The sequence below is a fragment of the Mercenaria mercenaria genome, chromosome 8 (assembly GCF_021730395.1).
Source record: "Mercenaria mercenaria strain notata chromosome 8, MADL_Memer_1, whole genome shotgun sequence".
Classification (NCBI taxonomy): domain Eukaryota; kingdom Metazoa; phylum Mollusca; class Bivalvia; order Venerida; family Veneridae; genus Mercenaria; species Mercenaria mercenaria.
The window spans coordinates 44,246,467-44,271,857 of record NC_069368.1 but is presented as its reverse complement, the minus strand read 5'-3'; the positions used below and the strand labels follow the sequence as shown (position 1 = coordinate 44,271,857).

General features: G+C 35.6%; 1 protein-coding gene across 1 annotated transcript in view; it reads left to right on the top strand.

The window, feature by feature from the left end:
• The window catches only part of LOC123566468 (integrator complex subunit 3-like), a 38,502-nt gene extending 14,783 nt beyond the window's left edge, over positions 1 to 23,719 (top strand). Inside the window, exons 15-27 of the mRNA XM_045360603.2 lie at positions 635 to 767; positions 1,614 to 1,775; positions 2,568 to 2,612; positions 3,131 to 3,250; positions 3,605 to 3,758; positions 9,110 to 9,254; positions 9,898 to 10,011; positions 12,593 to 12,641; positions 13,136 to 13,309; positions 15,709 to 15,800; positions 16,359 to 16,431; positions 17,206 to 17,398; positions 18,194 to 23,719. Of these exons, the coding sequence (XP_045216538.1) occupies positions 635 to 767; positions 1,614 to 1,775; positions 2,568 to 2,612; positions 3,131 to 3,250; positions 3,605 to 3,758; positions 9,110 to 9,254; positions 9,898 to 10,011; positions 12,593 to 12,641; positions 13,136 to 13,309; positions 15,709 to 15,800; positions 16,359 to 16,431; positions 17,206 to 17,398; positions 18,194 to 18,262 (1,523 nt within the window). The 3' untranslated portion in view covers positions 18,263 to 23,719. The remainder of the gene's footprint in view (positions 1 to 634; positions 768 to 1,613; positions 1,776 to 2,567; positions 2,613 to 3,130; positions 3,251 to 3,604; positions 3,759 to 9,109; positions 9,255 to 9,897; positions 10,012 to 12,592; positions 12,642 to 13,135; positions 13,310 to 15,708; positions 15,801 to 16,358; positions 16,432 to 17,205; positions 17,399 to 18,193) is intronic.
• The last annotated feature ends 1,672 nt before the right edge of the window (positions 23,720 to 25,391 follow it).

The following is a 25,391-nucleotide window of genomic DNA, read 5'->3' as shown; positions in this document are numbered from 1 at the left end:
ATTGTTTTGCCCAGACTGCTTTTCCATGGGGATATGAATTTTGTATTTCAAATTTTGAACACATGATTAGGAATATTAGTTGTTCATTGGCATTCAGTGTCGTGGATCGTCATAACCACAAAAAGATGAAAATTGATCCGCCATGGAAATTAGTGACTTCACAGTAAAAGACTAATATCAAAAATGTAGTACTCACTTATCAAATGCCTTGCTGGGCATAGAACAACCTTGTAAACATTTACCAAATGCTGAAGACAGAGGGCATTAGTCCTTTCCATCCTTCTGTGTCTGAAGGTAAATTTAGTGAGATAAAATGGCCAAAGAAAATCAGTGGCTAGAAATGGAGGAGGTGATTACATGATAACAAATATTTTGATAAACCATACCCTCATTGAAAGTTCAATTTCATGTTGAAATCAGTATCATAGGGATATTTAAAAAAAAAACAACATTTGAATCAGAAGTTTAGACACATGATCTTGCTAAAATTTTCATTTGCATAAGGATCATATGTTCCATGGACGCTGCTGTAGTTGCTTCATGTTGTTGCCATTTCTGGTCTAGCAATTCAGAGGTATCTTTATGTGTCATTTATTATTTGTGCATATTTATAAACGGTTGCTTTTTTCTTCAGAAAATAATAAGTTTGAAACTGGTTTCCGTCCTATACGTGATCCACAGAGGTACCTGCCAGTGGATATAACAGAACACTTGCAACAACTGGATGGTGATATCAGAGATTATACAATGCAGTTACAGAGTGAAAAGTAGGTACTTTACATTCGCAGCCTGCCTCACTAGCTCTGGCTCTGTAAAGAGATTGTTGCTCTGCTTGATTTCTATTTCTGATGCATTCACAACTCCCTGCTTGGTTAGCTCAACAGGCAGAGGAAAGGGCTACCAGTTAAAAGAGTTTGTGGCAGTGGTCCACAGGTTAGGCAGTGTTCTTCATAGTGATTTAATAGAAGAAAATAGATGTTAAGTCACTTGTCCTCCAGCTGTCATTCATGTTGGAATGTTTTCAGATACTTGAAGAGAATAAGTATATCCTGAAATAGAACCCTAGAACGTTGAAAACTTTTTGATTTTCCAACATTTGTGTAGAGCTTCCTTCCAGACATTGACACTGAGTACTCAGAGTTATTTACATTTGTTTGCTGATGGACCAGTCATTTAAGGAAACGACCATCTATTTGCTGAACGATAATGTTTTTCGGAGGTGTCCAATTATTCCTGAAATAATGTTTTAGAAACACCTGGGGTCTTCCACCATTTATAAAGCTGAAATATCATCAGAATGATGTCTTAACCTTTAGCCTGCTAGCGTCAAGTGATTCTGCCTTTGTGACCAGTGCAGACTAAGATCAGCCTGCACATCTGTGGATCATGGTCTGCATTGTTCGCTATTCAGTCAGTAAATTGGCAGTGAACACCCCTTTGAATAATAAATGGTATTGCCCAAATTGAATGATAGACCAGCTCATTTTAGAAATTTAGCAGGGTTAAGGTTAAACAAGGTACGACTGAAAATGCAATAAAACAAATAAACACATCAGTAGTTTGCCTTTCTTATCCTTTTATCTTGTTTAAGTTTGAAGTGTTTCTTGTTTCAGTGATCAGGAGATACAGTGTGAGATCATGGATCGATTGATGCAGACAGTGGTACGGGAGGATGAATTTGACTCTGACATGACCGCCACGCTGGCCGTGTGTCTCTGTCAGATACTTATAGCTCAGTTTAATAACAATATTTTCCCCCAGGAAGTTGATGACGAGTAAGTGTAGTATTTTATTGTTGCTCCTTTTATTCAAACTTTTTCAACATGATTACTTTTCACACAGGGAAGTTAAAAATGTAAAATTGTACATTATAGCCATTTTGATCTTGTTTGTCACCATGGTATGAAAGAATTACAAACAAACGACAGGTTTAGATTTTTTGTATACCAAGTTGTTTCCGAGAGATAAAGACAGACACTTAGGGTATCTTGGTTTCTGTTCATTTTGGAGATGGTTTTTTCACAAGATTTGACTGACAAATTGCATTGTATGGTCAGTATTCATCAGAAAGTAGAGCATAAACCCTTAATCATTTTGAACTGAATTATGTCTAAATCAATTTGAATTGAATTATTTCATGCTTAAATCATTTTCATTTGAGAAATGGTTTAGCTAAAAATTAAGAAAACTTGCTGACTAACCACTTAAACAAAACTTCTGTAAGATCTATATAAATCCCTGAGCATTAACTGTGTTAGTGGTAGAAATCAGGATAAGGGGCCTTCATGGCAGAGTGTTCAAGGTGGCTGACTTTGAATCACTTGCCCAATACTGCTATGGGTTTGAAACCTCCCATGAGGTGTAGAATTTTTCCATGTGAGTAAGCCTACAGAATGTGGATGGTTCTATCCAGATGCTGTTTAGGCCTGAAATAAAGCCAAGACGGCCACCTGGGGTCTTCATATGAAAAGTTGGATAGTTGCCTATGAACTATAATTTGTATTGAGGAATGAGGACATATATATGAAGAACACTTCTTAACAAAAGTTATCTTTATTTATCTGCAGGTCATTAGAAGAATCCATTGGTACCCCATTGTTTGTTATGTTAAGGTGAGTTGTAATACAGCTTTGTTTTATACTTGTTAGTTAAATACTGGCAGAACTGTTCCAAAGCAGGGAAAATACCAATTAACAGAATATTCATAAAGAACATTCTTTTACATTTCAAATATGAAAAATTGAACTAATACAGGTTTTCTCAGGGAAGGGCTGATATATAGATATAAAGATAAACACTCCGCCAGATTTAAATTTAAAAGAAATCTAAAAATCTCTTAACATTTTTTAACCTAAAGATTAAGGCATTGTGGTATTGCATATGTAAAATGAGTATAATTTGGTGAAAGCCCATGTAAATACCTGAAATAAGAAGAAAAATAACATAGAATGGCAATATTTTTGAAAGTTATGGTTTTTACAGGTCTGTTTATTAGTAGTGCTAGCCTTTTAATGTTTTCAACTGCCAAGGAATAATCATCTTGTACAGTGACATTATATTTTGATAGGAGTTAACTCCCTTTTAGAGGGAGTATCGAATGTGCTACATTTTATAACCCTTCTATTTAAAGATTTTTAAGTTCTACACCAGAAGAAGATCCTTCCCGGATACCATTGTTACAGTTGCTAGGGGAGATGTACATGAAGCAGCCTAGGATAGGATATCATCTTCTCTACTTCCTTAAAGTTGGGTAAGTCTGTACATTGCAACATACAAATGATTTGTCCATAGGAAAACATTTGTATATAAATTCAACATAAAGAATGTTATTTGAATCCTTACAGTCAAATGCAAAGGAATATTTTAAAAGAAAGTGATGATTCTTACCTTAATAGCTTCTGTTTGACGATCCCTGTGTGGACAGTTTACAATTTATTGATTGGCATCCATATCAGTTGGGTACTTTGATTCAAATATAGAAAATATAAGGAAAACATCTAAGATTACATGAGGTCATGTGCAAGAGTCATTGATGTCCACTGTTCATGAATAAAGAAGCTGATTTGATACAGTTTTGAATATAAATGACAAATTTTGTTTCCAGTAAACTGAGTGATGAGAAGATGTCTACGTATAAAGATTTTGTGAAAAGTTTGGATGGATATTCTCTAGAGTCGTGTTTAATGGCAGACATGAAGATCTGTCAAGAAGATGATGTCAGACTGTTTACATTTCTCATGCCAGACATATACACACATGTAAGTAACTTTTCTCATTCCAGACAAATACACACATCTAAGTTACTTTCCTCATGCCAGACATATACACACATGAAGCTACTTCTCTCATGCCAGACATATACTCACATGAAGCTACTTCTGTCATGCCAGACATATACTCACATGTAAGCTACTTCTCTCATGCCAGACATATACTCACATGAAGCTACTTCTCTCATGCCAGACATATACTCACATGAAGCTACTTCTCTCATGCCAGACATATACACACATGAAGCTACTTCTCTCATGCCAGACATATACTCACATGAAGCTACTTCTCTCATGCCAGACATATACACACATGAAGGTCAGGGAATTGTCAGGGAATTTTAAAATTTGGTCAGTGAAAAATGAAAATCCTGGAAAGTCAGGGAAAAGTCAGGGAAAAATGATTTCAAAGCTCGAAGAAGTTAATCATTTTAAACTTTTGTGGCTATGGCAGTCTTCAAGCATTAAATTTAAGTAATTAAAAACAAGGTTTAATGATGTAATACTGTAACATGCATTTAATTTGTTTAAATCCCCCATTTTTCTTGCTATTAGTCATGGTGTTTTATTGTTTTTGCCTCTAGGAAACTGTATAATAACAGATCTTGGATTTTTGAGAATGATATTTTGCTAATACTAGCAGGTTTCCAATGGTCTTGTTATTAACCATACTTTATTGTTTTTACCATGAGGAAAGTGTACCTTAAAAGATGTTAGATTTTTGATAGTTACATGTCTTGCAAAGATGCTTTTGATATGTATCTCTTAATAATTAGGTTTCACTGACCAATAGTCACGATTATGTTTCATTGACTTGCCCACCAAACAGTCATACAAGAAAGAAAACCATGTTTAGTATCATTGTGTTTGATGTTTATGTTTAATATATTGGAAAATAAATACAAAACATTTGGAAAAAAAATAATGGGAGGATTGGACGGCTGTAGGAGATGTTAGGAGGCCGTTTAAATGTTTGGCGGTTTTGGTCAGTGAAAAACATGAATTGGTCAGGGAAAAGTCAGGGAATTTTATTCACCTAGAGTGCTGGCAACCCTGCAGACATATACTCACATGAAGCTACTTCTCTCATGCCAGACATATACACACATGAAGCTACTTTTCTCATGCCAGACATATACACACATGAAGCTACTTTCCTCCTGCCAGAAATACACTCACCACATGAAGCTACTTTCCTCCTGCCAGAAATATACTCACCACATGAAGCTACTTTTCTCGTGCCAGACATACACTCACATGTAAGCTACTTTACTCATGCCAGAGACATGCATTCATCTTAGTTACATTAATCATACCTGATATATACACACATTTAAGTTACTTTTCTCATGCCAGACATACATACACATGAAGTTACTTTCATCATACCATACACATACACACATGTTACTTATGTTTCCTGTGCTAGAAATATATACAAAGGTAAATTACATTTCTGATGCCAAACATATACTCATGTCAGTTACATTTCTCAACAAAAAATAGCTAAAAGCAGGGACTACCTTCATACATGTGATAAGTTCAGAATCCCAAAACTGGAGGTTTGCCATTTTTCAGCTGGAGTTGGGGTCTCAAAACTGGAGGTTTTTTATCGACATAAATTAAGCGCGCGGACACATAACTTAGTGACAAAATCCAGTAATTTTGGCCACACAATAATGTATACACCAGAAGAAACAATCCTCATAACTCTTGATTTGAATTTTGACAATGTTATGCCACTTTTTAAATTACATTTTTTGTTAAAGTTTTATAATGTCTAATATCTCTGTTACAGTCAAAGCTATTGACTATTATGCCCCTTTTACTGGCAAAGCTTTAATTGCCCCTTTTACTGGCAAAGCTTTAATTCAGAGTCAGTCACTGAGAAAAATCGAGCATGCTGTCTTACAGAAGGTCCCTCTTGTTCTAACTTTAAACTTTCTTAACAGATTAAATTTGTAGAAACAAAGTCTCAATTTAGGTCTGAAATGGTGGTGAACATGCATTAACATTATTCTACTGGAGGACTGAAAAAAACTGAAGCTTTAAATTGGTCTGAACACAACTCATAAATTATGTAAATTCGATCTTACCCCACCCACTTTCGTATAAAAATATGATGATTTTGGCATGAAAAATAGAGAACAGAAATGCATCAACGTGTATTTACCTTTACCAAAATAATGTAGATTGATGTTATCAAATAAATGAGTGTGTATTTTCATCCAATTTTCAATGAAATAAGTCCGACTTTAGTAACTGCATAAGGGGAAATAACACTCCTGTTCTAAAAATAGTAATGGGTTAGGTTTATGAGATTTTATTACCGGACAAAACTTTTCTTTGAATAATTAAAATTCATTTCAGTTGGGAATTATTTCTTATGACTGAGAGTTTTTTGCTTCAAATTGGTAAAAAATGGAGCCTAATTGGCATTGAGAATAGGTCGATATTCGGCCCCGTGAGGCAGGTGGAAAAGGCCCTGCTTGCCTAATCCCTTATCAAAACAAACAATTAATAGGCCTAATTCACCTTTGACAAACAACTCTTTCCTCCAGCTACATGCGTGTCAAACATGTATAATACACAACAGTCGGTGATACTTTGATTTACTGTGTAAACATGTTTGGCACTCCTCGGTAATTATCAACCCATTCAAAATACTGACTTTTTTTTTTTTTTTGAAAAGCGGGAGAAATATGGTTTTGGTCGGGAGACGGGAGGCAAAGTGAAAAAATCGGGATTTTAACCCTCCCGCGCGGGAGATCACATGTATGTACCTTAGCCCGGAAAATTAGGGAGAAGTGACTTCTCCCTACTGGGGAAATAGGGAGAAGTTTTGAAATTTTGGGAGAAGTTTGGCAAACGTGAGACAGGACATTGTTTACTTGTATTAAATAACAATAATAATGTTTATTCAGTTCCATTTGTAGTATCATCTTTTTAAGACATAAATAAAAATGGTGCAATGTTTCAACAATACAGTACATATTTGCACTGTTTTACTGAAAAATGTTTGACAACTTGACACAACAAATCTTTCCACATATAACCAGTACTTAATATTTCTTGGATTTCTTCTTTCCTAGAGCAGCTTTTTCACTTATGTGAGCATTTTGAGTTTAAAAATTTTATATGTAGTTCTTTCAATTTGACAAAGTACAGAGTTTAAAAAACTCTCAAACTTACAATGAAATGTTATTTGTATTGATCAGTAGATAAAAGACTTAAAAATCTGCAATATTTTTAAACTACGTATTTTGACAATAAAAAATCTAAAAATTTGTTAAATGTATTACCTCCCTTTAACACATTTCAAAATGTACTAAAAGAGTTGTCTGCTATTTTTATCAAACAACAAATTAAATAGTTTGTCAAGGGCCTTATATTTAACTTTAATCTATGTTTTTAATGAAAGAGAAATGAAGATTAAAATGATTAGTAAGCAGATCTCGATTGAAAAATAAACGTCAGGAGTAACGGGTAGCCTACATTGTGATGGCAATAAAAATTTCGAAACAATTTTTATCCGAAACCATGAATTACTGGATAAGACATCTCCTTATAAAGTACCGAGGGCATTCGGTTGACCCGAGGTTCCGTGTTTTGACCCGCGAAAATAAAAAAAAACTCGAATTTGACCCACACAAAAAAAGTATCCCGTGCGTCGGCTCGATCCGTGATATGCGTCTCGAGTTCTGCTTTGTCAGTCAAAATCTCGGTGAATTTCAATGTTTGTTCGCCGCCACAAATGGAAGTATGACAGTAGGCGGAGCGTCGTATGTAAATTAGCTACTGACATGCCAATCACGCCACGCGCGGACTGACACGTAATTAGGTTTGTAATTCGGAAGTTAATTATCGCTGTTTTACGAAGTTTTCGGGGTCTCTGATCTCCGATTCGGTCACATTTAATTATTACTCTTTCATTCTTTAATTATCGTTTACTGCAATATCACATAAAATGCAAACAATTAGCAGCTTATCATGCGGCGTCAATCTGAAATTGAGTGATCATCTTTTGTTGTCATGGACACGTTGCGCGTGCCTCCCGGTGACATTCTGTGTATTGCGTATTGTGTTTACACATAACCGAGATGTATTATCTCGGTGCACTTTATTGCCGATAATGTTTTCCTTTTGTCCAATTTTAGGGCGACTTGAACTTCGCTTTTCTGGGCGGGAAGGGCGAAGTGAAATATTTTAAGGCGAAGTTATCGCTCAACTTCGCCTAAAACGCAGTCCCTGGCTAAAAGCCAGTATTATAAGGAAAAATTGTATTCTAAGAAAGATTTTTCCATATAATAGAACTAGGTACTTTTTTTGTGAGCGACTATGTTGTTATCACTGGAGCTTGTATATTGCCATATATATCCACTGCATTTTAGCAAAAATGATTTCAGTTATTGCGCATATTCTCTGGGGTATAATCCCTAATGTCTGGATTTGCGGGAAGAAAGAGTATAATAATATCCTTTTGTTGAGTTTTGCTCATCTGAGTATTTAGTGCTCAATGTGAGCTATTGTGATACCCCATGTCTGTCGTCCTTGGTTGTTTGTCGTCAAGTACCACAATTTTACTGTTAACACTCCAGAGGTCATAATTTTTGCAGTCTTAATGAAATTTAATCAGAATGTTTTCCTCAGTGAACTCTTGGACGGGTTTAAAAAGTAGATCTATAGGCCAACTCGTAGAGAAAAAAAACTCTTGACATTTTAGGGGTCACATTTTCTAACTGTCCATCACAAAATATTATAAGAGTAGTTTTCTCTGTGAATTCTAGGTGAAGATCAAAACTGGGTTATCTGAATTTAAAAAATAGATCATTAGATGAAGTCATAGAAAAGTTTGTTAACACTTTGAAGGCCATATTTTGTATATGATTTTATGAGAGTATTTCTCTTAAAAAAATCTAACAACAAATTTTTAACTTGTCTCTTGGATAAAAAACAGATTTCTGGATTAAATCATTGAAAAAAACTTGGGCTAATGGTGTACCAGATTTACACTGTCAGAATGTTTGTTTTTATGAAAATTAGTTGGTTAAGAACTAGTGACTGGGCCCTCTTTTGTATTTGAAATTATTACTTTTGCACTTTTAGATAGCATTGTCGTCATCTGTATGGCAACATTGCTTTGTGACATTACTGAATGAAATTGCCTAGTACCATTGCCTTGTAATATAGCCTGATAACATTGGCTGACAACATTGCCTGGTCACATTGCCTGACAACATTACCTGGTAATATCCTTAACAATGAAAATCAAACCAAGACTTCTAGAAGAATACATTTGTGCTAAATAACAGTATGCGTTTTGCATTATTTTATTTCAGTTTCCAAACATATGTATGGGTAGTGCGGAGTTATTACATTTGATAGTATCATCTATAGATGGATCACAACTGCAGGAACTTATCTGTCAGATACTTCAGGGAAATCTTGTCATGTTCAGAAAGGAATCATTCCTCTCTGTACTCAGTAAGTGCACATTTTGCCCTTTAAAGGTACATGTGACTAAATGGCGAACAGTGCAGATCATGATCAGACTGCATGGATATGGTCACAAAGGCAGAATCAATTGTGTGCAGCATGGTAATGGTTAAAGTGACCAGGCTTGTGATTAATCACGCATTGAAAGTCCTCTTAATATATAAATGTTGTGGAAAACAATGTTAATCATTGCTAAAAGGTTTCAAAAAAGTTCTTCAATTAACAGTTTTTACCGTAAGATGGAAATAATATTCTTACTCTGACATCAGGCCTTTGATGTAGTTTAGAGGTAATGTTTTGTTAAAGAATGCCACAAGTGTTGTTACTATGCATTACATTGTCTTAGAATAAGAACATGAGGAGATAGGCCAAATTTACGTCATCATGACAGTTTGGCATTTGGTCGTCTTAGCTGTTAATTTCTTTTTATCACTGTCTTTGTACTGAATGTCAAATCATTTCATTGACATTTGAAAAGGTTACGAGTAGTTTCATCAACACGTACATATTGATATTTTTATATGCTTCTCCTTAAACTATACAGTATTTGAACATAAATTGAAATTAGGGATTGGTCTTATTTCTCAGTTATTCTCTATGTTAAGTTTACCCTATATTGATTACACTACAGATGCCAGCCTAGAATGGGAGACATTGGAACAGTACTTTCTGTGGCAGCTCATCACAGCTCATAACATACCTGTAGAACACATCATGCCAATTCTACCCAAACTGGACTTTCAGAGTAATATTTAATTAATGCTTGAAATCTACTACAAGGCTTGGTAGTTCATACTATGTGTTTTCACTTGAGTAAAATTAGAAAATCAGATATTGCCATTGTTATGGGAAAACATAATATCTACCCTAAAATCAATATTTTTTATTAGCTCACCTGTCACAAAGTGACAAGGTGAGCTTTTGTGATCGCGCGGTGTCCGTCATCCGTCGTGCGTCCGTAAACTTTTGCTTGTGACCACTCTAGAGGTCACATTTTTCATGGGATCTTTATGAAAGTTGGTCAGAATGTTCATCTTGATGATATCTAGGTCAAGTTCGGAACTGGGTCACGTGCCATCAAAAACTAGGTCAGTAGGTCTAAAAATAGAAAAACCTTGTGACCTCTCTAGAGGCCATATATTTCATAAGATCTTCATGAAAATTGGTCAGAATGTTCACCTTGATGATATCTAGGTCAAGTTCGAAACTGGGTCACGTGGGTTCAAAAACTAGGTCAGTAGGTCTAAAAATAGAAAAACCTTGTGACCTCTCTAGAGGCCATATTTTTCATGAGATCTTCATGAATATTGGTCAGAATGTTTACCTTGATGATTTCTAGGTCAAGTTCGAAACTGGGTCACGTAGGGTCAAAAACTAGGTCAGTAGGTCTAAAAATAGAAAAACCTTGTGACCTTCTCTAGAGGCCATATTTTTCATGAGATCTTCATGAATATTGGTCAGAATGTTTATCTTGATGATATCTAGGTCAAGTTCGAAACTGGGTCACGTAGGGTCAAAAACTAGGTCAGTAGGTCTAAAAATAGAAAAACCTTGTGACCTCCCTAGAGGCCATATTTCTCAATGGATCTTCATGATTATTGGTCAGAATGTTCACCTTGATGATATCTAGGTCAAGTTCGAAACTGGGTCACGTGGGATTAAAAACTAGGTCAGTAGATCTAAAAATAGAAAAACCTTGTGACCTCTCTAGAGGCCATATTTCTCAATGGATCTTCATGAAAATTGGTCAGAATGTTCACCTTAATGATATCTAGGTCAAGTTCGAAACTGGGTCATGTGGGATCAAAAACTAGGTCAGTAGATCTAAAAATAGAAAAACCTTGTGACCTCTCTAGAGGCCATATTTCTCAATGGATCTTCATGAAAATTGGTCAGAATGTTCACCTTGATGATATCTAGGTCAAGTTCGAAACTGGGTCACGGATTAAAAACTAGGTCAGTAGGTCTAAAAATAGGAAAACCTTGTGACCTCTCTAGAGGCGATATTTTTCAATGGATCTTCATGAAAATTGGTCAGAGTGTTTACCTTGAAGATATCTAGGTCAAGTTCGAAACTGGGTCACGTGGGGTTAAAAACTAGGTCAGTAGATCTAAAAATAGAAAAACCTTGTGACCTCTCTAGAGGCCATATTTTTCATGAGATCTTCATGAATATTGGTCAGAATGTTCATCTTGATGATATCTAAGTCAAGTTCGAAACTGGGTCACGTGGGGTTAAAAACTAGGTCAGTAGGTCTAAAAATAGAAAAAACCTTGTGACCTCTCTAGAGGCCATATTTCTCAACGGATCTTCATGAAAATTGGTCAGAATGTTCAGCTTGATGATATCTAGGTCAGGTTTGTAACTGGGTCATGTGCGGTCAAAAACTAGGTCAGTAGGTCGAAAAATAGAAAAACCTTGTGACCTCTCTAGAGGCTATATTTTTCACGAGATCTTCATGAAAATTGGTGAGAATGTTCACCTTGATGATATCTAGGTCAAGTTTAAAAGTGGGTCACGTGCCTTCAAAAACTAGGCCATTAGGTCAAATAATAGAAAAACCTTGTGACCTCTCTAGAGGCCATATTTTTCAATGGATCTTCATGAAAATTGGTCAGAACTTTTTATCTTGATGATATCTAGGTCACATGTGCTCAAAAACTAGGTCACTATGTCAAATAATAGAAATAATGACATCATACTCAGTTCAACACTGGGTCATGTGGGGATAGGTGAGCGATTCAGGACCATCATGGTCCTCTTGTTGAACAATACATGGTTCACTTCTCCATTTTGAAGAAACAGTAAATATTGGAAAGGTACTCTTAAAAATCCTTAATGCAATAATTGCATTACCTATAATTGGAAAAAAACATTCTCGACAGAGCCGCATAGCACTTCTGTGCTGTCTGCACAGTCTTTCAGTAATTCTCGAAATGAGACCTTGAATCTTCCTCAACAGAAATGCTTTTTTGTGGCCATGTGACCATTAACCTTTACCCTGCTAAATTTCTGAAATAGACTGGTCCATCATGCCATTTGGGCAGCATCACTTATTATTCAAAGTAGTGTTCACTGAAAATTTACTGACTTAAGAGCGAATAGTGCAGACCATGATCTTGGACTGCACTGGTCACAAAGGCAAAATTACTTGCCGCCAGGAAGCTAAAAGTTAAGATTCAAAACATCAAGTTAAACATTATATTTTATATTAGCTGTGATGTTTTAGATAGATTCTGACAAATGGTTTAGCATTTCATTTTTTACTTGGAGCTGTTTGAACATTGATTATCTGCTACTGACATTGTATTATTTTCCATTACAGCACATGCAGAGGCTTTAACAAGTATAATGGTGTTACTAAAGCAAGATTGGTAAGACTTATTTTACAATATTTAAATAATATCGACATGTATAAAATTAACACCAGTTTGTTTAGAAGAAAATGAAGTGATGATGTTTAACTTTGTATTGAAGAAAGTTTTATGACAAGTGATTTAAGGTAGTGAAATGCTAGTTTTTTTTTTAAATCATATGTTATTAAGTTAACTAAACAAGCTTAAAAAATATGATTTTACAATTGTGAGATGATTTTAAACTACAAAATTTCTGTGGACAGCTCAACATAAAAGGTTACCTATAGACTGAGGTGAGCACCTCGGTCTCATGGTTGAGGTCACAATAAATCATTTAGATGGAAGTTTAAACTCACCTAGGACTGATGTTGAAAGTTTGCAGTTTAACAGAGCTGTGGGATTTTCAGAGAAGAGTTCTTGAGAAAACAGATTTAGATTTTCTTGTCTAATGTAGACGAGATCATTATTTGAAGTCCTAACTGCAAGTTTAGTGTTTTTTTCTTGTATTTCAGTCCTTCATCAGACTTATTAAGACCAATACTGTGCAGGGAGTGTAAAAGGAATGACTTTTTTACTGTGTCAATTTTGAACTATTGGGCTCAGGAATTTGAGGATAAATTAGCAGAGTTGATATACTCTCAGTTTTCTAAGGTGAATGGAGGAACTCCCAACAAAAAACGGCATAGGTAAGTATTAGCATCTATTTTGCTGATTTTAAAGACTGTTCTGGTACTTTCCAATAGATTTTCTTATAAATATGACAAATATTAAGATACAATGTATACATGTTAGTGTCAGATATAAATAATTAAACTGATAGGTTGTGGTGTACCAGTGTTCAAGGGAGACAACTCTTGAAAAATTGAGAAAAAATACAACAACAGTTTTTCGATACAATAAATACAGTAGGAAACTATGTTTATTAGTATTGAGTAGCAATTCGGTACAAATGTACTTGAACAAATTTTGACGCAAAAATACATCATGAGGAAGAATGATATTTTGACAGATAAAAAATGAACAAAAAATAAATTGGACTTTAGTTTTGAAATAAATTCTACTAGATATTTTTCCTGTTTTGTGTGTAACTAACAGAAAATAAGATCTATCAAACTAGTCAAATATTCACAGCATATGATGCTAATTTTTTGCATTGTGTGTGAAAACTTTATCTCCCTTTAACAAAATTGCTTGTGAAGTTTCCAGATGTATATATATTTGAAGGTTTTGCCTAAGAAACATCTTATTGCATGTTGCAGATGTTACTGCAATACACTGTATCAATTAAAGAAATATTAAGTTTGTCGTTTTAATTTGTTATTTACCACAACTCTTAAAAAGAAGAAGCAAATAGCAACACATGGAGAAATAGACATTGTGAGTTACTGCTAGCTGACGTACACAATGCACACCAAATTGCAATGTGGAAACTATCGGATGTGCTTTTAAGTTTGATCATGGAGTGAATCACTGTCATTAACAGCTGTGGAATTTGACGGTTTTAGTTAATTATGACACAGCTGTATTGTCAGTGTATTGTCAGTATGAAAAAGTTGATAATATATCAGGACAAAAATTTCAGTTTATTATGTCTCCTATACTTTGGGATACATATTGATTTACTCCTGTTGTGTGTGTGTGTCAGTCTGTGTGTGCGTCAGTCTGTCACAAATCTTGTCTGCACTCTTTAAGTCAAACATTCCTCATCCGATCTTCACCAAACTTGAACAAAATGTGTTTGCCAATAAGTCCTCGACCAACTAGGCAAATCGACCCAGGCATTTTCGGAATTATGGCCCTTGAATTACCGAAAATCGCTATGGTCTTGGGGTATAAATGAATCATATACTACTAATCATGTGAATAGTAGTATATGAGTCATTTATGCCCCAAGAAGTCTTTTCGTGCATGGTTGCCTCATATACTACTATTCAGATGATTAGGCACTTGTGGGAGACATGTGCTTTTCTCAAAAGCAGCTCAAGTTTGTTTATGTTTATTTTTTCTATGTTATATAATGCTTGCTCCCACCACAACAGATATTTTTACCTATAAATAATGCATATGCAGAAACAGTTTTCTTAACCTGATATTTAACTCCAGTAACTAAGGTAATTTTGCCAATGAGTCAAACTGTCATAGAAATAGGTAGTTTCAATCATCAGTTGTTGAAAGATAGACAAACTGTTGTTAACTTATCTCAGAGGATTGTGACTTCCCTGGAAGCTGTGTAGATATTGATTCTTTCATTATTAGAGTTTATATGACAGTGTCTTCTTTTAAGTTCAGTACAGTTATACCTATTTGGCATACAAACCACAGGATGATGCTATTCAGATCGCTTTAATATTGCAAATCTCTCCAGATCGTTTCATTTGTAACATTTCAAAAGCTAAGCCTGTTTAAATCAATAAGAAAGTCAAAAAATATTGTTTGATACCACGTTTTTTTCAACATGTCTAAAATTATGAAAGGGCAGTTAACCTAATCAGTGTTTCAGGATTCCATAAAGTCCTACTAATCAGGTTTATTCGCATCCCAATTTGGTTAAGTTAAGGTTTCTCAGTAACCACTCGTGGGAATGGATTGAAACTTCACACACTTATCCACAGTGACATGCATTATACAGGTTCCATAACTCTGTTTTGCATTTTTACAAAATTATGCCCCTTTTTTGACTTTTATATTCATCCAATTGAAAAGTCTAGCATTGCTGTCATTACACAGCTCTTGTTACTTTTTTGAATGCAGAAAGTTAGGGACTATAGAGAAAATAAAGTCATAGCAAAGTGTACTGATTTTACAGCTACTTATTTCTATTTGTAACTTACAACTTCTCCACATCAGTCCAATGTGGAAGACAAACAACTTTAAACATACATGTATTGTCTTTTTCGGAATAGAAAAATAAATTAATCCCACAGACTGCATTGCTGTCGAAGCTAGTTGGTCAGTCAAAAAAAAAAAAATGAAATTTTACATATGTGATTCAAAATGACTCATTGAAATTCAGAAATGCAGTGAAGGCTGCTTGAAGTATTTCTGTTTATATTGTGATTGTTTGTATGCTATATCTTTACTACAGGCCTGGATCAAACACAAAGAAGGATATTCCAAACGCAGATCAGATCTTGTCACATCTTGATCATATGCGACAGATATGTCGAAACATCTCATGTAAGTTGTAGCATTACCTTTATTTGAAACTACACACTGTCATTTCTTCCCATGTTGTGAGACCATTGAGGGGTCACTCAGTGGTACATTCGTGCATTAGTCATCATTTCATACAAGTAACATTTTGCTGACTTGCGTTTCAAAATGTCCATTAATTTCCATTTTAACTATAAAAATATATTGCTTTCGTTGCTTGATATTCTGTTGCCATGGAAATAAAATGACTTTGCAGAAAATAGTGAAAGTACGGAAATGCTCTCTGTAATACGAAATAATATTTTTATTGATCTATATGACTTGCTCATTTAAATTTTTGACTTTCTTGATAAATAATCTCCATGGCAATTGTACAAAAGGTGCAATGCTGTAAGCCATTTGTTCAACTTCTCAAACTCTGATAATGTGGAGAAGTTGTCTGATACTTGTGCAGAAAAAGTAGTTCTGGTCCAGATTCCAGGATCACTGGATATGTTAACAGTACAACTTAAAAGAAATATTGTTGAAAAAAGTTGTTTAATAAAGGAAAAAAAACAGTAATTATTTGCCATGTGTTTACAGTATTAAATCATGAAAGCATACAGACAGCATTACAGCAGGTGCAGCAGACGGCCAGCGACTCACAGAAAACAAAGTAAGTGCACAGAAGACTGCATGGCTTACTTGTATTCTTTGGGGCCAATTTTACTGAGATGGATTGTCTCAAAGCATGCAGTACTCATTCTTGTATCGTGTATGGCCTGTGTGAGAGAGTGGTCTTTGCTATGCCCACTTAGCTCAATAGGGAGGGTGCAGATGTATGCATCATGGGGTCACGAGTTTGATCCCAAGTCGAGGCATATGTTCTCCATGGCGATTTGATAAAAGACATTTTGTCTGAAATTATTCATCCTCCACCTCTCAATTCATGTGGGGAAGTTGGCAGTTACTTGTGGAGAAAAGGTTTATACTTGCACTTGAAAAACAGTGTTAAACCAAAAACATACAAATCACCACTATGGAGTTGAGCCTCACCAGAGATTCTGTTCCTTTTATACATGCCTTGTGTTAGTTTCCTTGCAGATTGTCTAAAATGGCTGTCAATGGCTAAAATTATGTTGAAGGTACCCCTGGTGTCTTTCTTTTCCATTGGGAAAAAAAATAGTTGCAAATATTTGCTCTACCTTCAGACAGATATTATGGGAAGTTAAATAATTTGAAATAACAGCATCAACTTTGTCATGTTCGGAAGTTGACTTACACTTGCGAAAGCAACGTTGTTTTGATTTAAATTCAAGGAACATTAAATCAGATAATCAAATAATTGCTGTCAGATAACTTAAAATCGGAGCAGTAGTAGTTAAGGTATGAGGTAAGAAAGATGAATATCCAAAAGGTCTTACTGAATTTACAGCAATGCTATTTTCAGGTTTAGTGATCTCCTAGCTTTAGCTGAGGATATTGTGGACTTTAAATCAACCCGTGTTTTACGAGGTCTTCCTGGACGACGTGCAGCAGCTGCAGCTGCTTCAACATCCAATCAGAGCTCTTCATCTAGTAAATCATCCAAGAATCGTAAACTTGTGATAGATGATTCCGAGAGTGACTCTTCAAGTAGTGAGGTAAGTTTGGTGGTTTTTCATGTGAGATAAGATTGTCCGCAGGAAACAAGTTTAAGGAATTATGGCCCACCCGCTTAGCTCAGTAGGGAGAGCATTGGTCTACGGATTGCTGGGTCGCAAGTTCGATTCCCGGGCGGGGTGTTTGTTCTCAGTGACGATTTGATAAAAGACATTGTGTCTGAAATCATTTGTCCTCCACCTCTGATAATTCACATGTGGGGAAGTTGGCAGTTACTTGCGGAGAACAGGTTTGTACTGGTACAGAAGCCAGGAACACTGGTAAGGTTAACTGCCAGCCATTACATGACTGAAATACTGTTGAAAAAAGGCTATAAACACAAAACAAACCACAGACCTGGTCCTTGTGAAACACAGGTTTATTGACAATATTTTGTCTGAAACCAAATTACATGTTTACAAAATAAGGTTTATCGTAGAATAACCCTCGTTTGTCGTTCTAATGCTTAGGAATATATCACTCAGGCCTTTCGTGATATATTCATAAGCCTAAGAATTCCAAACTCTGGTTTTCCTATGATAAATATTGGGAATTGAACTGTAGCCTTCAAAATTTAGTAATCTTGGCCTCATTTGGACTTGTCCCATATTGGTCATTCCTTTTACCAAAAAATCTTTCTTGAATTATACTGCAAGTCTTCAAAATTAGAAAAAAATGTGATTTTTATCATCTTGGCACAGTGGAATTTTAATACATAGCTTCAAAATTAAAAAAAAAAAAATAAGGATATATACTTGATGGTGTATTCTTTAACAGAAGAATTTGTATAATTTCAGGAGGAAAATATAAAACCACGAGCAAAAAAGAGAAAGAAAGTCACGCCTGTAGATGATGATAGTGATTGAAATACAAACTCTGCAAAAATAGTTAAATCTTAATTCTGCATATATTGAATGGGGAAACAATACCTGAGTCGGAGTATACCAGTCAAGTTGGGTAAAAATGATCAAAAGTGCTTGATGCTGATCTTTTAAAAAGTCACGATACCTCATAAAACTGGTACAGATGTGAATGTGAACTTTAACCCAATTTTTTACACTAAGTGTTTGGGGACAAAACTGATTCGTATTTGAAAGCTTAGAAGTGTTTGATTAAAAGCAGATATTTGATAAATGGTCAGAAACTCTACACCTGGTTTGTGGACGGTTAAAGTTACCTACTGTATAAGTTTTGACTACATTTAATGCGATCAAGTGTTGGATTAATCATGTGCCAGACATGGACATTATAAATGTCAGGTACAAGGCACATTGAGCAGGTTTTAGTTAACTCTGAAAGTGCTAGGAGAAAATATATTAATCTTAATCTTAAAACGGACTTGGTGCATATATGGATTATAGTGTATATCGAAGATGTTCACTTTGCAAGCTTGGGATATTTTTGTTATACTTGATAATTGTTGATGCATGCAGAATCTGGGGCAGCTTTATACATCCATTAATATAGTGTTGACACCGAGGTTTTTTTTCCTGTGCGGGTGTACTGCATACATGTGTAGATGATACCGCATACATGTGTAGATGGGAAAAGTTTGTCTTAAGTGTACTACATGATCATGCTTCGAGGTTAGATAAGAAGCTGTGAATGATCTATACTGGTATTTTTTTTCTGGGAATTAAAATGTGGGTTTGTTTGTATAGTATACTTGTGTTAAGAGTTCAGATAAAGGGAAAATGATGTTTTGTGTTTGAATACTAGACTGTAAAATGGATAAAAGCCAAAATGGCTGAAGTGTATTAGTTAAACAATGAATTTTGTACAAGATGTTTTTATCTGAGATTTTAAGGTAGTGGACCCATTGTGACATTCAGCAATTTCTCTTCAGTTATGCCCGCTTAGCTCTATAGGGAGAGCACATATCTACAGATTGCAGGGTCGTGAATTTGAGCCCTGGACAAGGTGTATGTTCTTCATGACGATTTGATAAAAGACATTGTGTCTGAAATCAGTCGTCCTCCATCTCTGATTCATGTGGGGAAGTTGGCAATTACTTGCAGAGAACAGGTTTGTACATGTACTGGTACAGAATCCAGGAACACGGGTTAGATTAAGTGCCCGGCATTACATAACTGAAATAGTTGGAAAAAAGGCATTAAACAAAAAAAAAAAATAACGAACAAATAAAAATGTATTTTCCTTATGTGATTTTGGTATTCTCTGGTTGTTGCGGAGAAGCCAAGTGAAAACAGCCAGATTGCCAAAATTATATATTAAAGAGATTAAGTACAGAAATGGCCAATTGTCACTACAGTCTACTGACTTAAGGTAAATTATGTTGTTTTCTTTGTATGATAACACAAGTTTTTATGCCAACCCTTGGGAAGGCATAAAGCATGGTATGTAACTCTCATGCATGGATGGATTTTATAAGAAACATGGCACAAATGATAAGCATGACTCGACGATTTTGACGTGCAATAATCAAAATGTATCGCTCTTTTTGAGATTTGAACTTGCAGATTTCAGAGTTTGAAGATGAAATGAATAGGTATTTTCTTCCTTTGCTGAATTTTTTTTTCTTGAATTGCTGCAACCACTAAATTAGTGGAAATTATTTCCCCACTTGTATTAATAATGTCACTGTAAATGTTTAATTTTATCTTCAAAACATTACAAATGAATATTTGAAAAAAGGTTGCCTTTCCTTGGACACAAACTGCCATGTGACAGAACAGTACAATCATTAATACAATGCCTGACCTGCTGGACCTCTCCACTAGAGCAGACAGTTTTATTACTAGAAACAAAAACTACTACTTCTGTTCATCATATGAGCCGTGCCATGTGAAAACCAACATAGTGGCTTTGCGACATGCATGAATCCAGACCAGCCTGCGCATCCACGCAGTCTGGTCAGGCTCCATACTGTTCGCTTTCAAAGCCTATTGGAATTGGAGAAACTGTTAGCGAACAGCATGGATCCTGACCAGACTGCGCGGATGTGCAGGCTGGTCTGGATCCATGCTGGTCGCAAAGCCACTATGTTGATTTTCTCATGGCGCGGCTCAATTATTATTTTTGTAAATCTTCCTCAAAATATTTTCTCCAGGAATTTTTGACTGAAATCAGATGTTATTAATATACATCGGTGTTTATAAACACAATAATATTCTTTTCTGTAGTCGCAATTTCCATTGACACCCATTTGCAGCTGAAGTGGTAAACATGAAAAGCTTTCATTTGTCATGGCAATTCAAAGGATTTTGCAAATACAACACTTTTCACTTGATTCAACTTTCAGAGGGCAGAGCAAAGACAGAAGCTACATGTTACTTGCAGTATTATATTGTTAATTCTATCATTGTGCGCGAATGAAAATTATTATTCAAACAAAATTCTGCTGGATAATAGTGTAACAGTCTCCAGAACATGAAATTCACAATTAATTGTGTAGGTTGGTTCACATGAAAAAAGTTTCCACTCCTGCAAAAAGTTCAAATATTTTTCTACAAAAAAAAATGCAAAACCAAAACCTTTATCACATTAAAGTAATAAAACCATGATATCAGTTTGGTATTACACGTCTAGTGTAGTAATATTTTGACACTGATGTTTAACTAGCATTTTTTTACACATGAAAATGTCTGGCCATAATATATTCCAGAGTCTTATAAAAATTGTGTGTTGGTTTGCAAAAATGCTGAAAGAGGTAAACTGAATTTTGGACACATATTTTTCCCAGTTATTTTTTATCACATGAATGCCATGCTTTCAAACAATTAAAGAGGCAATACTTTAGTGTAGTTTTTGAATAAAATGTTTGCTAGGAATATTATGAGGCTTGGACATACAAATATTTGGAGTTGGATCCCTAAAGCCATTTTGGTCGATATGTTTGTCATGTACACACTGTCTTGTGCTTGGTGACGAAAACCATTCAATTTTCATGAAGACAAGGGGAATTATTGCTTTTGTTTCATTTAAAGGTTTTGTACGGGAATACTTTACATGAATGAGGAAAATTAACAATTCACAGCTAATTTCTAGTAACTATACACTGCTCTATGTTTACAACTATTTCATGTAGTTTTGAATATATTAAGAACAAAAAAGGTACATTATCATCCCTGCTGTTGTTAAATATGTTGGTGAACTTGTGAAAACGGATTGCCTGCAACAAACTGGGAGCACTGACGTAGTAGATATATGAAAATTTGTTTTTCACAAAAAGCTCTTCAGATGCTGACATTTTACACTTAGAATCTTGTGTTTCAGCAAATCAATATATCTTCTTATAATAAGCATGAATTCTTACCTACAATAATTTTGTCATGGCAACACAGACTCAGTGAAAACATAACACAAATTAGTTAAGTAACATGAATGTCTCTTTGATTTTTAATGACCTATTAAGTAAAATAATTGTGATTTCTTATTCCGATCTTTAAGAAATTTCAGAGAAAATTTTCTTTAAAAGTAATAGCAGGAATAGGTTGAAGATGTGTTACAATTTTTTTAATGATCAAATTATGACATTTTCATTTACAGCTTAAACTTTTAGTTATACTGATACCTGTGGACTGGATGAGGAGACAAATGTCCATTTTTATGCCCCCGAAGGGAGGCATATAGTTTTTGAACCGTCTGTCTGTCCGTCGGTCTGTCAGTCTGTCGGTCCGTCCGCAATTTTCGTGTCCGGTCCATATCTTTGTCATCGATGGATGGATTTTCAAATAACTTGGCATGAATGTGTACCACAGTAAGACGACGTGCAGTGCGCAAGACCCAGGTCCGTAGCTCAAAGGTCAAGGTCACACTTAGACGTTAAAGGATAGTGCATTGATGGGCGTGTCCGGTCCATATCTTTGTCATCGATGGATGGATTTTCAAATAACTTGGCATGAATGTGTGCCACAGTAAGACGACGTGCAGTGTGCAAGACCCAGGTCCGTAGCTCAAAGGTCAAGGTCACACTTGGACGTTAAAGGATAGTGCATTGATGGGCGTGTCCGGTCCATATCTTTGTCATCGATGGATGGATTTTCAAATAACTTGGCATGAATGTGTACCACAGTAAGACGACGTGCAGTGCGCAAGACCCAGGTCCGTAGCTCAAAGGTCAAGGTCACACTTGGACGTTAAAGGATAGTGCATTGATGGGCGTGTCCGGTCCATATCTTTGTCATCGATGGATGGATTTTCAAATAACTTGGCATGAATGTGTACCACAGTAAGACGACGTGCAGTGCGCAAGACCCAGGTCCGTAGCTCAAAGGTCAAGGTCACACTTAGACGTTAAAGATCATTTTTCATGATAGTGCATTGATGGGCATGTCCGGTCCATATCTTTGTCATTCATGCATGGATTTTAAAATAACTATGCATGAATGTGTGACACAGTAAGACGATGTGTCGCGCGCAAGACCCAGCTCCGTAGGTCAAAGGTCCAAAACTCTTAACATCGGCCATAACTATTCATTCAAAGTGCCATCGGGGGCATGTGTCATCCTACGGAGACAGCTCTTGTTAATTTTATAACATATTTGCCCTTAGTGTTTGTCAGGAAGCAGAGTGTTTTTAATAGAAAATAAATGATTTATTTTGATGTTTTCTTGTAACTATTGTTAACATTTGATACATTTGGTTAAAACAGTATAAGCTTAGTAGATAGAACACAAGATAACAAGAGGCCATAAGTTAAATCCGTGGGCGACATGAATTTAAGTGAAGGTGATTTGACAGAAGACTATTTCGGAAGTCATTCATCCACGATCTAGAATACAGGTGAAAAGGTTTTGGATACAAAAATTTGTCGAACAAATTTTGAGAGAGAAAAAAATGTCATTAATATGAATGAGTTCCATTTTAAAGCTTCACACCTTGAGTTATATTTCAAATGTTAAGATAATTTAAAGTGATTCCATACCTGCTGGAAAATTTTTGTCTGTAAAAATACTCTTGATCAATAAAATACAAAAATAATTATCAAAAGTACTGGGCTATTTCACATTTCAAATAAGAGTAAAAAGGAATTTAGTTGTACTTCTAATCATACACAAATACTGGTTTATCATTTTGGATGTCTTAATATATCATTTGTCTGTGTCAGAAGTATTGAAATTTTGATGTTGATCCAGAGTAATGTCCCTTTAAGTCTTGAATGGATTAGATGTACTGTTGGCAGATTATGACTGTAGCAAACACATATCATCTATATATAGGTATAAAAACACAGAAAAAAATGGTTCAGCACAAAGGCCAGAGATTTTGAAAAATTTAGAATGAATGGATTTTGTATATGTTACATTGGAAATCTCAGTTGTTTATTATGTACTTATGAAATAATAAAAATTCTGAATGCATCTTTTGTGATTTTGTATATTATGATATTCTCACTTTTTAGCTCACCTGAGCACAAAGTGCTCATGGTGAGGTATTGTGATCACACTGTCCGTCAAGTGGTCCGTCATCAACAATTATGTTTAAACGACATCTCCACCAAACCCACTGAATGGATTTTGATGAAACTTGGCCTGGATGTCCCTTGAGTGGTCCTCTTCCAAAGTTGTTCAAACGGTTCTGCTTGGTTGCACATAGGGGCCGCCAGAGCTAAAAATAGAAAAATCTAAAGACGCCATCTCCTAAACCAATGGTCCGATTTTGAAATAATTTTACACAAATGGTCCTCCTGTCACCCTCTACCAAGATTGTTCAAATTATACTGATTCGTCAAAAACATGGCTGCCAGGGGCGTGGTCACTTTTACCTATATGCATATAGTGGAAATTAAAAAAACTTGTGTGAAACTGCTGGCCCAATTTTAAAATAATTTCACACAAATGATCCTTATGTGACCCTCTGCCAAGATTGTTCAAATTATTACGATTTGTTAAAAAACATTGCCGCCAAAGGGCGTGGTCGCTTTTCATTAACAATTCCTTTAAACAACATCTCCAAAACCACTGAATGGATTTTGATGAAATTTTACACAAACGATCTCTGGGTACCCCTCTTTCAAATCTGTTGAAATGGTTCTGGTTCATTGAACGTATGGGTCTTTTTGGTTTAAAATGGGTTTTCAGCAATCACATTTTTAAAAATCTTTTTCTCTTGAGCTTTGATATTTGGCATGTGATATAAGGGGTTTAACTCTACCATAATTGACGAAATTATTGCTCTAAGGTCAAAAATGGCCACGCCCCTTATGTGATATGTACTTACTATAGTCTTATTATGCCCCCCTTCGAAGAAGGAGGGGTATATTGTTTTGCAGATGTCGGTCGGTCGGAATGTAGACCATTCCGTTTCCGGATGATAACTCAAGAACGCTTGGGCCTAGGATCATGAAAGTTGATAGGGAGGTTGGTCATCACCAGCAGATGACCCCTATTGATTTTGAGGTCTGTATGTCAAAGGTCAAGGTCACAGTGACCCTGAATAGTAGAACGGTTTCCGGATGATAACTCTAGAACACTTTGGCCTAGGATCATGAAAGTTGATAGGGAGCTGGTAATGACCAGCAGATGACCCCTATTGATTTTGAGGTCAGTATGTTAAAGGTCAAGGTCACAGTGACCCTGAAGAGTAAAACAGTTTCCGGATGATAACTCAAGAACGCTTAGGCCTAGGGTCACGAAAGTTGATAGGGAGGTTGGTCATGACCAGCAGATGACCCCTATTGATTTTAAGGTCAGTATGTCAAAGGTCACAGTGACCAGGAACAGTAAAATGGTTTCCAGGCAATAACTCGAGAACGCTTGGGCCTAGTGTCAGGAAAATTGATAGTTAGGTTGGCCATGACCAGCAGATGACCCCTATTGATTTTGATGTCATTAGGTCAAAGGTCAAGGTCACATTGGCCAGGAGCAGTAAATAACAAGAGGGCCATGAAGGCACTGTATCGCTCACCTGACCTACTGACCTAAAGATCATCAAGATTAACATTCTGACCAAGTTTTATTCAAATACGGTCATAAATGTGGCCTCTAAAGTGTTAACTAGCTATTCCTTTGATCTGACCCCGTGACCTAGTTT